This window comes from Emydura macquarii, unplaced genomic scaffold (genome assembly GCF_026122565.2).
Source record: "Emydura macquarii macquarii isolate MOO-44397 ecotype Brisbane River unplaced genomic scaffold, CSIRO-AGI_Emac_v2 contig_1253, whole genome shotgun sequence".
Classification (NCBI taxonomy): Eukaryota; Metazoa; Chordata; order Testudines; family Chelidae; genus Emydura; species Emydura macquarii.
The window spans coordinates 73,042,772-73,060,460 of record NW_027131390.1 but is presented as its reverse complement, the minus strand read 5'-3'; the positions used below and the strand labels follow the sequence as shown (position 1 = coordinate 73,060,460).

General features: G+C 39.8%; 1 protein-coding gene across 1 annotated transcript in view; it reads right to left on the bottom strand.

The window, feature by feature from the left end:
• The window catches only part of CHN1 (chimerin 1), a 124,877-nt gene extending 108,197 nt beyond the window's left edge, over positions 1 to 16,680 (bottom strand). The window contains exon 1 of the mRNA XM_067549214.1: positions 16,549 to 16,680. Coding sequence (XP_067405315.1) covers positions 16,549 to 16,567 — 19 coding nt within the window. The 5' untranslated portion in view covers positions 16,568 to 16,680. The remainder of the gene's footprint in view (positions 1 to 16,548) is intronic.
• Positions 16,681 to 17,689: the final 1,009 nt, after the last annotated feature.

Here is a 17,689-nt window from a genome sequence, read left to right as displayed (position 1 = left end):
ACGAGAGAGAGCACTCCCGTCGGCATGGAGCGGCTACATTAGAGATCATACAGCGGCACAGCTGCATCGGCAGCGCTGCGCTGCTGTAAGCTCTCTAGCGTAGCCATAGCCTAGGTCCCTTGAGGACTGTAATGCTTTCATCTAACTGGAGTCGTTGAGCTCAGTATAGATGTATTTGGGTGAAATATGATAGCCTGTGATATGCAGGAGGTCAGACTAGATGATCTAATGATCTCGTCTAGCCTTAAACTCTATAGCTACCTTGCAGTATGATTTTACAGCAAGATAACTTTATTGCATTAGTTATCTCACTCTAAAACACTCACTTTATTAGCAGTGAAGACAGATCTTAAGCCTCCAGGAGATTATTAAGAGCATATCTGATTTCTACCTCTTACTACAAATGATTTTTTCAGTTTCTAAAACATTCATCAAAAACACAAACCATGGCTTCTATGAAAATTGTGGTTTGAATTGATACTTTCACTGTCCAGGACAGACACAATACCACCATTCATGCTATAGCCAGGAAGGACACATTTGCCGAGGGAAGTACTTTTGGCCTGTAATGTGATCAGGTTAAGGATATAACCCTGAGAGAAGTAATCTGATTACTTTATTGCTCTCCAAGATGATGGAAGAGAAAGTTAGCCTGATGGACATACTTCTATTTCTAAATTAGAATTTACTTTCTTTTTAATCACACACCTGAATCTTCAGCCACTGAGATTTTTTTTTCCCTGTGATTTTGAAATTTAAGGCCTCACTCATTTTTTTAATATATCCTATTAAAAATTCACCATAATGACAGATTGATTTGAGATCAGCCAAAAGGGCCGTAATCTATGGAATAATGTAGATTCTTTTAAGTTATCTAATGGCTCACTGATATAAAGAACTACATTAAAGTTAATCATCATTTTACACAATGCACCACATTGTTTTGTGGTGATTCTGGTTCTACTAAGCAAATAAAAGATGAAGCAATATATTAATTCCTTTCAACAGAATGACTGATGATGGATTTGTATGAGATGGTGTAAAACAGGTCCCATTACAATGTCTACTCCAGATTCACAATTGTGACCATTTCTTCATTTTCTAAATCTCTTTCCTCACAGCGAGTTTCTCTGTTGCAGTAGGAAAGAGCTGGTCTGCTTGCAAAAACTACACAGAGAGGGAAAGGAGCTAGAAGGAGCACTCTGGTCAGTGAAAAAACAATGCTCTGGGGCTTCTCTCCTATCACACAAGCTTGTAGTCAGACTAAAGCAATAGACAAATGACTGTCTGGAAGCCAGGGTGGCCAACTCTGAAGAGCTGTGTAGTGTGAGGGTTTCTCACTCTCTCCATCTATCTGTGGTTCTTTCTGTACATTTGTGAGAATGAGAAGCAAGATCTTCTGGCTCGAGAACACTAAGAACAACACTTAGGATGTAAAGTGGGAGACAAGGGTCTCTCACTGCACAGAAGGAATGGTAGAGCTAGCTAGAAAACTCAGCATGATTGACGCTTGAATATAACCTACAAGTCTCCCTCCTAAGTAACTTCCACTTTTTCCAAAAAAAGTTTAATTCATCTAGTTTCTTTTCCTCCCTATTTTCAAGTAATTTCTCTTTCTATTGTCAGTCGAAAGACAGACTGGTCTGAAAGTAATGAGATCTTAGATTTATTACCTTTTTTAAAATAAGGACGCATGGATCTAGAACAGTCATTTTAAATCACCATTATTTACATTCCGGTAGCACCTACACACGACATGAGATTGGGACCCCATTCTGCTAGGCACTGTACAAATTCATAGTGAGACACAGTCCCTGCCCTGAAAAGCTTGCAATCTAAAGAGAAAAGACCAACAGCACCACTACCACCACCCACCTCTTACATAGCGCTTTTCAAAAGTAGATCTCAAAGCTCTTTACGAAGGAGGTCAGTATAGCTCCAAACTGCATTATCTCCCATCAATCCCCTCTGTGTTTGCAGTTGCACAGTCATGGAGGAAAGGAGGAACAAGCCAATAGAAACACAGTGTACTTTACATCTGACAATTAAAATATCAACTGACCAAACCTGACACCAAAAGAGTCAACAAATCCTTAGAAAAAAGATCTTCAGATCCCTCTGTTCCCACAGAGAGAAAGAGAGAGAGTGCGGCCAATGCATAAAGTGCATTGGAGTGGGACTCGAGCCCTGGATTCTATTCCCAACTCCGTCCTAGCCTGCTGGGCAATGTTAGGCAAGTCACTTCTCCACGCAGTGACCCAGTTTCTCCATCTGTAAAATGAGATCTACGATGAAAGGCTCGATGAGCTAGCTGTTATTATGGTTAGCTTTTTGAAATATCTGAGTGCAGAGCAGAGGGTTCTACAAAAGGACTGAGCCAGTGTTTTCACCCTACTTTATATGAAGTGCAATATATAGTGGAAAAATGGCGAACTACTAGAGTTAAGGAAGTCTCTGACTTTTTCTGTTTAATGTAGTTTCCACATTTGATTTGGGGCATTTATAACCTGTAGTATTAATAAATATTGCAAATACAGATGCTCTGATGCCTCATTGGTTAGCTTGTTACTCTGCCACGCTGGGGACTCAGAGCCCCTAACAATTCTGCTTTACAGATTGGTTAGGACTAGACCATTGTGTTGGCAACATTCTTAGCCTCAGGGCATAAGTGTTCAGACTGAAATGCTTTCAGCATCCCACTGGCAGTCATATTAAAACAATGCTAGAGCTAAATTCATATGCTGGGGTTACAAGAGAGGGAAGTGCAGACCCTCAGAGTGGCCTTTGGAATTCTGTGTCTATAAAAGCTAACAGACAGGAAGGTTTATATTTACCTGGTGCCAACAAAACTATCAGTGTTTAAAATAAAGTCTTTTTTTTTTTATTGCTATTAAAGGCTCCTACTAGTACTTCTAAGGGTTCCAATATGAAATCCATTAAAGCAATCTCAAAATATCTCTGCCTTTCCATATTGGAAAAAAGTTAGAATTCATTAGTATTTTTCATTTCCTTATTTTTTTCCAGTAGTAATTTTCATTTGGACAGTTACCTCTTTCTCGTTAATAGTAGTCACACCAGCTAGGGTCTTCTGCATTAAGTAAGCACCTAATGTAATTCCTTTACCTATCATTTGTACTGAAATTGAGTTGTATTTTCCTCTTGTTTTTGTTTTGTTTTCTAATTTAAATAACACTCAATGCAACATTTTAGTCCCCCCCAAAATTTGATTCTTTCAAAATATAAATGTTAAATGAAAAATAATATAAATGAAAAAAATGCTCAATTTTACTTCAAGATAGATGATTGCTGCTATTAAAAAGGACACTCTTAGGTTTATTGTCATAATCTTTAAGAGATGTAATTATTCCCTGGAAACCTGAAAGTGAAATCAGTTAAATGAGATTCCTCGCTGAGGTTATACTTTCTCCATTGCATGAATAGTTGTTCATTACTGTAAAGTTGTTTATGAACAGCAAACTTTAATTTCCCTCCACCCACTGAAGGAAGGATTGACCTTTGCACTTAAACATTAAATAGCGAGTCAGATATATGGATTCTATAAACATAGAAGAAAAATACAGAAGATCACATTTTGGGCCTACCAAATAACTTCTGTTGACTTTTTACAGACTCTTGACTAGAATCTCATCAGATATTAATCTGACACCGGGGAGACCTGCTTATGTCCTGCTAGGTGAGAATCAGGGATTTACACTTTACATTATGCTGCAGTAAGAATCCTGTACTTACTGTTACTCCCTGTTCTGGATCTCTCCATCCTCCCTGCTCCCTGGCCCATACGAATTAGCCTGGTAACCCTCTTCCAACGGCTCCAGCAGTAGTCAGGGGGTTCCTTTGCTATATTTTAATAACCAGTAAGCCATTTGGCTGATGGTTGGCACTGTGACATTCAACACTGCCAGGCACTGAGACATTTTCATCATTTGTATTAAACACCAAACTAAGGTCCTGATCCCACAAACTGCTCCACAGAGGCAGACCCATGCATCTTTACAAAACTTCGTCGTCATCAATGGGGTGCCATGCAGGTGCCCAGAACTGCTTGTGAGATCAAGGCCAAGCCTGCTGCTACTCAGGCAATCTGCTACAGGGACAGAGAGGCCTGACTCATCAGCTTGCTATGGGCTGAGGCCAGAGGGTACAGTGTTATAATTCCTTCCTCCCTCCTCCCCCCTGGGGTATGTGGATTTGCTTACATGAAAGTTCAGACCATGCACTCATGTCAAATCAGTGTTTGCTTGTAATGAAATAAAACCCTAACCAAGGATTCTGACCAGCCCAAGCTGTCACTTTAGCTCCAGAGGTCTCAGATATTATACAGACCTCCTTAACTCTGCAGCTTCAGACTGTACTTTCCACTCTAATGTGGACAACCCCCTCCCAGGACTGGAATCTGCAACGCTGCCCCACTATACTGCCATATATAGCAACCAAGCTCTTGGGAATGACACTGAGATGAATTACTGTTAACTTGGCTGAACATAAAATACAAGCTGCCATATCGCCTTCTTTTCATCAGTCATCTTGTACCTGCCAGCGTGAACGCCAGGAAGCTGCAGACAGAAGCTGCCATGGATTTTTGAATGCTTTAACAAGCTAACTTCACCTTTAGTTTATTTTTTCATTAAGTTTATAGCTTTTTTTCCTTGCAAAGACGGTCTTGAAAAATACAAACTCTCAAGAGGGTTAAAATGTTGTTAGTCATTTTTTCTAAAAATCACAAGGCATGTACAGCCCGTCCTGCAACTGACTCTGAAAGCCTGTGAAATCCACAGCTATGGATTCCTTGATTTTTGAGGAGATACCAGGCAAGTTTTTCACTACATGAGGGAATTCCTTCTGCTCTTCCAATGGCTACACAACTGCATTCCTGGCTAGCAACCACTCTGCTGAGCAGTCTATGGCCACAAGGTGGAGCAGCTAAGACTAAGCCTAGCACTGAGAAAAAGAAAAACTGTCTAACAATGCATTTTTGGAAAATATTATGTAGGTCTATCGACTTGATTTGGGCTGATGAATAAGTTATGCTTGTACATATCAGTATATACTCTTCAAAAAGAGTTGTTCTGGGTTTATGTGTGAGCTTACTGATGAAGATAGGATTTATTTTAAGTGACAGTTAAAGCTGTTGGTGTTGTGTTGTGATGAAAGATGTATTCTCTGGACTTGATTAGAATGTGTCTGTGGAATCTTTTAGGTTCTTAATGAGACAATGTTTTGTTTTTGTAGATTAAATGGAATTTCTCAGGTTTCTAATTTTATATATTTTTTATTTCATGTAAGACAAAGATACATTTTTTTAATTTAAAAAAATGATACAACTGTGTCACTAGATTATTGAATAAGAGGAATGAATGGTTCTGGTCAAGCTCCTTTGTTTTGCTCTAGTCCTGTGGCACCTGGCCTCATTCAGCACGCACCTGATAAGATATGCATGTTCACCCTGGGTGGGATTTTCAGAAGCATTCAGCACTGGCTTAAATCAGCTCTCACTGAACTCAGTGGGAGCTTTACTGTTGATTTCAGAGGAAGAGTAGTTAGATCAGCACTGAGTGCTCCACCCAATGCAGCTAAGTTAGCCATACATGCATGTGCAGCACAGCCTACTTAGAGACTTCAAGGCCAGAAGGGACCATCATGATCACCTAAGTCTGATCTTCTGCACATTGCAGGCCATAGAAACTAAACCCTCCTACTCCTGTAATAGACCAATAACCTGTGGTTGAGTTACTAAAGTCCTCAAATCATGATTTAAAGACTTCAAGTTACTGAGAGACCACTACTTACTCTAGTTTAAATTAGCAAATGACATGCACCCCATGCTGTACAGGAAGGCGAAAACCCCCAGGATCTCTGCCAATCTGACCAGGGGGGAAATTCTTTCCCAACACCAAATATGGCAATCAGTTGGACCCTGGATCACTTTTTTCCCTTTCTTAAAAACAGGTAATAGATTAGCAATTTTCCAGTCAGAGTACAACCCCCAAGTTTAGATTAATTAAAAATCCTTGATATCGGGCTTCTAACTTCATGTGCCAGTTCCTTTAATATTCTTGGATGGAGATTATCCAGGCCCCCTAATTTGGTCTCATTAAGCTGTTTGACTTCCACCTAGGATGTGGTAATTTCTACTTCCATATCCCCATTTCCATTAGCCACTCTGCCACTACCTCTGAGTTCCGTCCCACTTCTTTTTTCCTTGTTTTCTTTTATTTATATGGCTACAGAACCTTTTACTATTGATTTAATTTCCATTACAAGGTCAAACTCGGCTTGCCTTTGGGTAGTTGTCACTTTTTCCCTACACTTTCTGACATTCAAAAGATAGCTTTCCTTGCTAGTCCATCCCATTTTCCTTTCCTTGTAGACTTTCCGCTTTCTCCTAATAACCTGTTTGAAATGCTTGTTCATCCAGTTTGTTCTGCAATCCTTCCCTGTGAATTTTTCTTCTTGCTTGGGATACAGTCTTCAGATAGCTTTTGCAATTTTGATTTAAAGTAATTCCAAGCCTTCTCCACATTCTTTGAGTTCTTCAGTCCAGTCCACTTCTGTAACTAGTTCCTTTAATTTTTTTAAGTTTGCCCTTTTGAAATCAAGAACCCTTGCTGCAAACCTATTTGTTTATCCTTCCATTTAGTTTAAACTGAATTAGCTCATGATCATTGGAACCAAGGTTGTCCTCTACAACCAGTTCTTCTCTGACGTCCTCACTACTTACCGATACTAAATCTAATATGGCATCACCTCTTGTGGATTCGGTGACTATTTGGTGAAGAAATCTATGAGCTATCACATCCAGAAATATCTGGGCACTACCACTATTAATAGCACTTGTCCTCCAATCTGTATTTGTATCTGTCTCCCATAATCATACGATTCCCAGCAGTATTTATTTCATTACAAATATTAAAGCGGTCTCTATCTTCTGTCTTACTTCCACTCTGATCTTTTCTGCTAACAGATTAAGTTAAGTACCAGACTCATGACTAGAACCCAAATCCTCTGTTTTCCAGCCAATGTCTAATCCACTTGAACACAGCACCTCCCAGTCATGTCATTCAACTTCTGTGTGCCGTAGTTACCCCAACTGAAAAATGTGGGTACTAATATTTTGCACTTCTGTGGTGCTTTTGAATCTTCACACAATGCTTTACAAAGGAGACGGCCTTTGGCAACTCACATTTTCTGTTTATCAATTATGCCATCCCAACAAAGGACTTGTGCATATACTAGGCCAAAGGGGCATTATGGTGAGAAATGGAGGAGGAGCCATCTCCCCAGTTCTTAGAGTTTCTCCTTCATTTTGGAAGGGTAGCCTTGGTTCAAAGGCTACTTTCTTAGGTCACAGTTTATACAGAAATCTTCTCATTTAAAGAAGGGCAAACAGTGAGGGGTGGCAATAGAGAATAGACAAGAGGAGGAGGAGGCAACACCATCAAAGAAAGGCATAGGCAGCAGTTTATCATGTATTTTGATTGCATTTAAGAATGCTTGTCCAGAACTTCTATTGGAGAAACTGGAGAGCTGAGGCCCAAAAACCCAGAGAGGAAGAAAAGATCAGCTGTGTCAAAAACAGACAACAAAGGAGTAAGGCCTTTCCTCAGGTCCGGGAGATGGACTGGAGTGAAGCTTAGACACTGCTGATTCCCACCCAGGCCTCGGATGCATGGACAGAGTTTAAGTACTGCTGCTCCTCACTTGACCTACATCAGATCTTTGGCAGGCACTGTGTGGTGGTGACGTGCAACACAGGCTGTGTCCCTCAGCCAGCTAGCCAGACAGCTAGTGCCCATCTCTTATTTTTTCTTCATTGACTCTTCTCCCATCATGAGGGACTGCTCCAGGGATCAGTTTATTTGATGTCAGGGAGGCATGGAGTAAATTCATGTCATGGTGGGTTGATGGAGCTTAATTGATGACATGTGGGTGAATTTCCATGGAATGGAGGAAGATGATTGATTGGGTTGGGAAGGGAGGATTAATTGGGCGAGACTATGAGAGTTTGTGACAGGTACTAACAGCAGGGATGAAAGTCCTTCCACATTTTACATATAAACATGAGTGTTTATCCCTTCTTTATTTTGTTTGTTTTGTTGCGGGTTTTTTTTGGTTAGTGGAAGGGGAAAGGTCCATTACTGGATTTGGATTGATCACTTCTGGCTCTACCCTCTGATGCATCTACAGGCATTTCTCCTGCTACCTGGTTGGACTAGCAATGGTCATCTTCAGCACTGAGCACATCAACTGGACTCAACAAATAACGTTACAAAGTCTCTGTACAGTAACCTCCATCTCTGGATTCAATTCCAAAACCTCTTTTTATTAGCTACCTCTACATGTTATTGACCCAGTCCCATCAATCTTCATCAGGTAATCCTGAACTCCGATTACCTCTTCTAATGTTCTTCTCCAATATTCAAATTTGAAGTGAAGTTCTGTGTTATCTTTACCCACTGTAGTGAACCAAAAATTTTAAGGATGCTAAATTGAGAATACATGACTGACTTTTTTTTAATCCTCATTTATAAAGCGTTCAGTGCTTCAAATTCTTTATCAATTGACAGCACTGTATCAGCTAAGAGATCTGTTTTATTTTCCAAGTTTCTAAGCAGGTTTTTTCCCTTTTGATTTTTTTCCAGACATTGCACTTGCAGCAAAACCCTTTCAAGGTTACTGTCCTTATTTGCTTCATCAGAGTCTGTAAATTAGAGCAGGGCAGTACAGCATCTGAGAGAAAAGGACCTTCTGATTCTCGGTATTGGGATTCACTTTCCATCCCATGTTCACGCTATTGAGGCTGTCAAGAAGAATACTCCCTACTTTTGCTTCCATACCACTCTTTATTTGTGTTTTAGGAAACATATTCCTTATTTGCTGTTTAAAAAAATTAAATTTCGGCCTGGTCTATTCTAGAGACGTTGCCCTGATGTAACTCAATAGATTATAAATCAATTTAGTTAAACCAGTGAAAACTATCATGCAGATGGCCTTTTACCATTCAAAATTTGCTTAAATCAGTTTAGCTTGTGTCAGTAAATAACCAACTTAACCTAAGCCATTTTAAGCATAGGTTAAATAGGTTTAAGTGCATACCTTATAGATCTGTGCCAGTTTAACTAGGTTGCTCTAGAATCTATTTACACTGGTGCAACATTTCTAGTATAGACAGGACCTTAGCACAATGGGGATAATGGTGTTTACCCATCCTTGCAAAGTGCTTTGAGACCCTTGAACAAGTATAATTACAATTCAAATTGTAACATACTCTATTTTCTTCCTTCCTTTAGGCACCCCTGCATGGAGTCCTTCTTCACCTTTCTTCCAGTCATCTTTCATGGGGGAGATATATTATTTTGGTGCCCTACACAGCTTTGGCCAGGCTGAGTGTTACTCAAAACCCTGTACCAAGCAGCACTGAGCTCACTAATGGGGCTCAACAAATTCATTGTAGTCCTACACAGTATCTTTGCTTGAATATTTTCATGTAAATTTGAATTAATATATAAAAATACATAACATACTTGCAAAAAGTAATCTCTTTAAAGAAGCTATAAAACTAGTACCAGTTTTTCAGAGAACAGTAATCATATGTGAATGGGATTAACTCAATAATAGGTTCAATTAGCACCTTAGGTACAACAAAACCCATTATAAAGGACTAGCATAATACACATAGTAATCTTTTGATGTAACAGTAAATTAACTTTGTACAATTACTTTTTCCATGGATATCATTTAAGGTAGTAATAAAATAGAGCTTTGGCTGTAAAATTCAGTCTATTGGGCCAGGGTTGGCAAGTAGTGTCATATTTGGATTTCAGTGGTATTTGGACACCCTAGTCAAAGGACAAATACTACATTTGGTCTTGTTTTCCCACCCTTTCTCCTTATACTGGCACCACTGTTTATACCTTTTCATTTGATATCTTTCCCAACTCTCTATAATCTGTTCCTGTCCAGCCTCGCATTAAATAACCCTTCTGGGCTCTATCTCTAGTATCATTTATCTGTAGGCATTCCTGTGATGCTCATCCCCATAGAATGCAAGCACTTCACAAGATTAAAGGTGTTTCATTTGACCTCTTTTATTTCTTAACCACTCAGGAGACCACAACTTTATCCACCACAATGTTCATAAAAAGCAAGAACACAAGTACACGCATGAATCATATTTCCAAACATCTTCATGCTGGAAGAGCTCTCTTAGCCAATTTGAATCATTTTCATTTTTTCGCACAAGAGAATTGATGAGCCATTATGAAAAGCAAACAAATTCATAAAAGTCAAGGAAAATTTGCAATAATTGAAATAGACAGAATATAAAACCATATTTTTTTCAAAGTATAATCATTGCTTTCTTTAAATGAAGCTTAGGTCATCCAATCAGAGAACCGAAACCATACCATGGAAAGCGGGTGACTAATCACATGCAGCGAATTGCAGATCAAGAAAAACAAATACGTATACTGATCAGTTCATAAAAGTTTGCTTTAACTTTTTGTTGAACAGTTTAACTAAAGTTAAATTCCTAAAACTCACCAACTGTTCAGAGGCAATTAATTAACATATAAAAGGAGTGAATTCATCAGCTCTATTATTTTCAACAAATAATTCAGCCAGCTCTCTGTTTTTTACCCAACAAACATCCTGATGGACTTTCAGTCCTCTTTCATTGTGGCCATAGCATAGAAATTGCTCTTTTTCAGTAGTCAACCACCTCCATGTTCTCTCTGACCTGAGCGCAGTCTCTTTGGTGGTGGCCCCTCCCCTACCAGGAAAAGTTACCTTGTATTTCTTCCACTTAATACGCTCCATAGTCTGTCTATCAAATATCCCACCTACTGGAGGGCCTGGGGAAATGGATAGGCCGTTGCAGCATTCTCACTAGGCATAAGAACGGCCATACTGGGTCAGACCAATGGCCCATCTAGCTCAGTATCCTGTCTTCCAACAGTGGCCAATGCCAGGTGCTTCAGAGGGAAAGAATAGAACAGGTAAACATAAAGTGATCCATCCTGTCGGCCATTCCCAGCCTCTGACAAACAGCAATCCCTGCCTACACTGCCTAATCCTGGCCATTGATGGACCTATCCACCATGAACTTATCTAGTTCTTTTTTGAACCCCATAGTCTTGGCCTTCACAACACTGGCAAGGAGTTCCACAAGTTGACTGTGCATTGTGTGAAAAAATACTTCCTTTTGTTCATTTTAAACCTGCTAATTTAATTTGGCAACCCCCTAGATTTTGTGTTATGAGACTTCTTTATTTACTTTCTCCACACCATATCCCCCCTTAGTCATCTTTTTCCAAGCTGAAAATCCCAGTCTTATTAATCTCTCCTCATATGGAAGTTTTTCCATAATCCTAATCATTTTAGTTGCCCTTTTGTGTACCATTTCCAATTCCAATATATCTTTTTTGAGATGAGGCAACCAGATCTGCACACAGTATTAAGATATGGGCATACCATGGATTTATAAAGAGGCAATACAATATTTTCTGTCTTATTATTTATTCCTTTCGTAATGATTCCCAACATTCTGTTAGCTTTTTTAACTGCCGCTGCACATTGAGTGGATGTTTTCAGAGAGCTATCTACAATGACTCCAAGATCTCTTTCTTGAATGGTAACATTTTATCTGTATAGTTGGGTTTATGCTTTCCACTGTGCATTACTTTGCATTTCTCAACATTGAATTTCATCGCCATTTTGTTGCCCACTCACCCAGTTTTGTGAGATCCCTTTGCAATTCTTCTCAGTCTGCTTTGGACTTAACTATCTTGAATAGTTTTGTATTATCTGCAAATTTTGTCACCTCACTCTTTACCCCTTTTTCCAGATCATTTATGAATATATTAAACAGTACTGGTCCCAGTACAGACCACTGGGGGACACCACTACTTACTTCTTTCACTTCTGAAAACTGAACATTTATTCCTACCCTTTGTTTCCTATCTTTTAACCAGTTACTGATCCAGGAAAGGACCCTCCCTCTTATCCCATGACAGCTTACTCTGCTTAAGAGACTCTGGTGAGGACCTTATCGAAGGCTTTCTGAAAATCTAAGTACACCAAATCCACTGGATTGCCCTTGTCCACATGCTTGTTGACCCCCTCAAAGAATTATAGTAGATTTGTGCGGCATGATTTCCCTTTACAAAACCATGTTGACTCTTCCCCAACAAATCGTATTAATTTATGTGTCTGATAATTCTGTTCTTTACTATAGTTTCAACCAATTTGCCTGGTACTGAAGTTAGGCTTACTGACCTATGATTGCCAGGATTGCCTCTGAAGCCTTTTTAAAAAGTCACATTAGCTATCCTCCAGTCATCTGATACAGAAGCTGATTTAAGTGACTACATACCACAGTTATTAGTTCTTCAATTTTACATTTGAGTTCCTTCAGAACTCTTGGGTGGATACCATTTGGTCCTGGTGATTTACTAGTGTTTACTTTATCAATTTGTTCCAAAATCTCCTCTAATGACACTTCAATCTGGGCCAGTTCCTCAGATTTGTCACCTAAGAAGAATGGCTCATGTTTGGGAATCTCCCTCACATCCTCAGCCATGAAGACCGATGCAAATAAATTAATTTAGTTTCTCTGTAATAGCCATATCTTCCTTAAGAGCTCCTTTAGCATCTCGATTGTCCAGTGGTCCCACTGGTTGTTTAGCAGCCTTCCTGTTTCTGATGTACTTACAAAAAACTTTTGAGTTTTAGGCAATTGTGAACCTGAGCACCTCAGATGATCATGACTGCTCTTGTATGGGCATAAGGAGGAAGATACTTATTAAGGTAACCAGCATCCAAATCATTAACGGTTTAAAGGCCAAAAGCAACACAATAAACTGCAATGGGAACCAAAGAGGAAGCCAGAATAGATCATGGAGCAGAGTGTTAACAGGCTTTCTTCAGGTGTGAAACATGCTTAACATGCAGGCAGCCAGGTTCTACTCCTGCTGAACTTTCCAAATGGTCTTCAGGTGTAACTGCCATCAAGCACATTACAGTCATTACATTACATTACATTACAGTGTGGTGACAAAGGCACAGAGGTAGGAATGTCCACATCAGGGCACAACGTCACTTGACAGGTGAAGGTGGGGACAAAGTACACTTCACCATCATTCCTATCTATATATTCCCAAACAGCCACGTATCCCTCTTAACCTTCAATAAACTTGCCCTGCCACTGTAGTCTGCTGTCCCAGTTCCCTCTACTCCACCTGATGCCATCATTAGATAATATAATCTTAAAAGTGGAGAGAGGGAATATTACAACTCAACCTCCCGAAACGTACACGTACATACCTTCCAGATAGCATTGGAAAGGACTTAGTAGAGTTGGTGGATTTTCCCCCAATCAGATATAGCTGTTTATTTCTAATTTTTGCATGCTGTGTAGCAATGAACTGCACACTGGCATACATAGCCCCAGAGTGTGTGACCTTTGACTGAATGTGTGATATACTGATAGAGCATTAGAATAAATGCATTCATGAGACTATTGAATATTTGAATGCGTAAAACCACAATTAAATCTCTCTCTTAGGGCTTGTCTTAAGGAAAAGTTATACTGGCATAAGATAAGATGTGAATTTAAACTGGTATAACTGGTATTCCTATATAGATAGGAATGATGGTGAAGTGTACTTTGTCCCCACCTTCACCTGTCAAGTGACATTGTGCCCTGATGTGGACATTTCTACCTCTGTGCCTTTTATTCCAGTTTAAGAGGCCCCTTTTCAGTTTAGTTTACGTTGCTTTGGAAGTGATTTAAACTAAACCAATAAAAGCTACTTTTATTCTGGAATAAGAGCGTCAACACAAGGAATTATACCAGTATAACTGTATGGGTTAATTATACCAGTATGATTGGTAAAACTTTCCCCTGCCAACAAACCCTTAGTCTTCTTCTCCTTTTTGCCCCGTTTAAAAAAGTCCTACTTTTTTTTGCACACTAATATAACGTGGTGTCAGAGAGATGATTGTGTATTGTGAGTAAAATGTGTTTTGCATTAATGCAGTTTAATGCATTTAAATAGTCAAAAAGAAACAAAATGAAAGGTGAATGCAAAAAAAGTGCATAAATAAAAGTTATGCTTGAGATTTACATGAACAAATTCCAGAAAATTCAAAGTTCTGTGTCTCACAACAACTGTATTGCAGCCACACTGCACATATTTTGTGCATTTATCTAAATTTTCACTCAGATCCCTACATTAACTATTGCTAAAGAAGAACTTTACTTGTTTTCCATTTCTCAAATGAATCATCTGTATTTATTACCACCTATTGGGCTGATTCGCAATGTTGTAATTTTTTTATTCCCCATTTTGTGCTTTTTAAAGGGGTCAAGTCAATGGAGCTATGACAAGTTACACCAGCTGAGGATCTGCAGTAGTCTTCAACTGGTGCAAGATAGTATTAAAAACTACACACAACAGAGTGAACTGAGGACAGACTGAAGTCCTCACTTTACATTTCTTCACTCGTTAGTCTAATTGACACTGGTTCATCCAAAAACACATGATAGATGAACTTGACCTTTCTATATACTATTTATTTTGTGATTTACATTGTTATTTAAAAAATAACAGCAGCAGCATCACATTTAGTAGATAAAATACATTTGTAAAGTAAAACAAGAGAAGGAAAAATCAACTTGTAGATGACTAATTAATAAGTGGTTTTTGTTATTTTAACTTCAGTGTTTGCTTTGTTTATTTGTAGTTAATTATAAAGTCGGATGACAATTGTGATGGATCTAACTGTGTAACTTCTCACCAGTGTAAGTACGAGGTTCGTAATGTGGCTCTATTTTCTACATAGTGTGAAAGTTCTTTGATTTTATTAATGTTTATGAATAACTGAAATTTATCTAGTATTGTTAACCTCCTACACTTGCCATCTCTCTCTCTCTACTAGACAAGTTACATTGACATAATTTAATATATTCAGTAATATTAGCATACAAATATCAAATTGCTATTGGGTCCCTATATCTTGCATTCGCAAAGGAGTGGACTTAGGCCCCAATCCTGCAACTGGCACCAGGTAAGAGCCCTGCACCCACACTGAGGCCCCTTGAAGTCAATGGGACTCTGCATAGGCACAGGGGTCCATCACAAGGAGTCAAGCAGGATCAGGGCCTGCAGTGATTCAGTAGGTTTGTTCCATTTTCAACTGTTTTGTTTTACAATCTCGGGCATCCTAAAAGACTGAAACGGGAAATAAAAATTCAAATGACAGCACATAGCTAAATGTAATACCCACTAGACTTTACCTGAAGAGACCTATTCAGTACACATGCTGCATTTGTCTTCGGGGGTAATACACTCCAATAATTATAGTCAGAAAGACTGAAGAATCAAGTCTGATATTTATAAGACTTTGCACTAACCTAAGAGTCAAAATAAATCTAAACAAATTATTTACATAAGTAGTAAAAAAACATGGTCTAAACATTAGAAACACATTTCACATAATGTTAATTGCGTAAAATTACTTACTAGAAAGCACTTCTGAAGTAAGACGCATCCATGAGTTGTTTATGAGAGCAATGAAATTGGTTCCAATTAATAATATGTTAATATTAATCACGTTACATTTTGCTTCCTTTGTACTGTTGGTTTTAGCATAATTAGGTAAATGGACTTTGTGGTACCCAATACCTTTTTTAAATTGTAAAATAAATAACATGCACAATAAAGCTTAATCATCGTATTTAAAAGAAACCATATTTTCAACAGTTAAAATTGGAGATTTTACATTTTGTTTTCCAACACATTGTCTAATGTTATAAAAACACTCGAAGCCAACATTCATAACTTCTGGACACTGTGTTCTTTCTTGAATTTGTATTATTAAATATAATTATAGAAACACATCTAATTGTTATGGGCAATTAAGCACTATACAGAGATATTCCCAGAAGAACAGGGGTTGTCTCATTAGCTAATTTATCATTTTGCTGTACAATTCCTCTTGTGATTAGAGCACTTTTTAAAGCAGCATAACTTTTACTTATATTACCATTCAAAAATACTTTTAGTGCAATGTCCACGGCACATAGCTATCTCAGTGAACTCTAATGTTGTGCTGAGCACAGTTGTTACAGTGGTTGGGCTATAAAAAACTAATTATAAAGTGTTTTATTTTTTCTTTTGCAAAACCATAAACTTTTGAGTAAAAATCAAGTGATGTGTAACTAGAGGGCTCATGCAAAAGATCATCTGGAATATCTGTAGCCTAATACTGCAGTTCCAGCTAGCCATTTAGTTTACAATCCAGAAATTAACTGTAGGAGCACACGCCCATAGGCTCTGCCTTGAGAGCAAACAATGGAAGAGACCAGCCTTATCTTGCTAGCCATCATCCCTGTATAGGGAACGCTACGCTAGACACACATCAGACAGCCCAGCATTATTGGATGGCCACAGATATACCCCACTACGCTTTCTCCTGGGAGAAGAGTGAGCCGTAGAGCCCGAAGTGTAAAGACGGGTTTTTACTTACCAAACAAGGTTAGAGCCATTTTAAAGGTTCTGCAAGTCGCAGGATCACGTCAAGGCTGGTCAGACGGCACGGACCTGGCATTGGCTCAGCAGCTCTCCCATCAGCTGGGCGCAGAGGGGCAGGCAGGAAAACCCTGCAATAAAAGTTAGACACGCTGGTGTCAGGAGCCCAGCAGGAAAAGCCACTTGCGGCTGCGATGTGTGCAGGAGAGAGCAGGGAATTGCAACCCGGGGGTGGCTTTTGAGCTGCTGAGCTCGGTCTCCCTGGCTCAGAAGCCAGGAGTGCAATGCAGAGGCAGGGGCTGAATGCATGGTGATGATAGACAGTGCCAGCCTGTACTCACTCTCCTCCCACTCTCACTGCAGCCTTCAGACTCTGGGAGCCATCTTGCTTCACCACATGACCAGCAGCTTCTCCTCCCAGTCCAGTCTGCGGAGGACTGCGTGAGTTCCCATAGCAACAGGGACTTCATGTGCAGGCCCTGTGAGCCTGGGCTCAGAGAGGGGGTGCACACAGCACCAACCCAGCTGGGGAGGGAGGCAGGCACTGATTTATTTGGGGGGGAGGGGGCAGGGAATAAACCCAGAAAATCTCCCCCTCTGCCCTTTGGCTCTAAACTTGCAGCAGCTGCGGGCAGATAATGCATCTAGCCCTCCTCCCCCTGCTGTGCATCTCTCCGCTCTGTGTGGCTCCAAAGCTTGTCTCTCTTGCCAACAGGTTGGGCCAATAAAAGATGTTACCTCACCCACCTTGTCTCTCCCAGCTTTGCAGTCTCTCAAACATAGCACGGGGACAGCTAGGGCGACTGCACTGCCAGTGTGGAAACACAGGACAACTGAGGCAGTGGAGGCAGGGAGCAGAGCATGGGATGGTTATGGTGTCAGGCAGGTGTGGGCAGCTGGCTGTAACGAGGAAGACCCAAGCTAGGGACATGGGAAGGGCCGTATGGCCACAAGTCCCAGGTCTGGTTCAGGGTGGTTCTTAAGGTGCATATATACTCAGCCAGCCTGTGCCAGTTTTACTAGCTCAAATGGGCAGAGACTGCAGGTTTCTAGAAACACCAGGAGAAAACACCTGTTTGGGTAATATTGAAAGGCACATTGGGTGAGGTCTCAAAAACTGGGATATTCCTAGCCTTCAG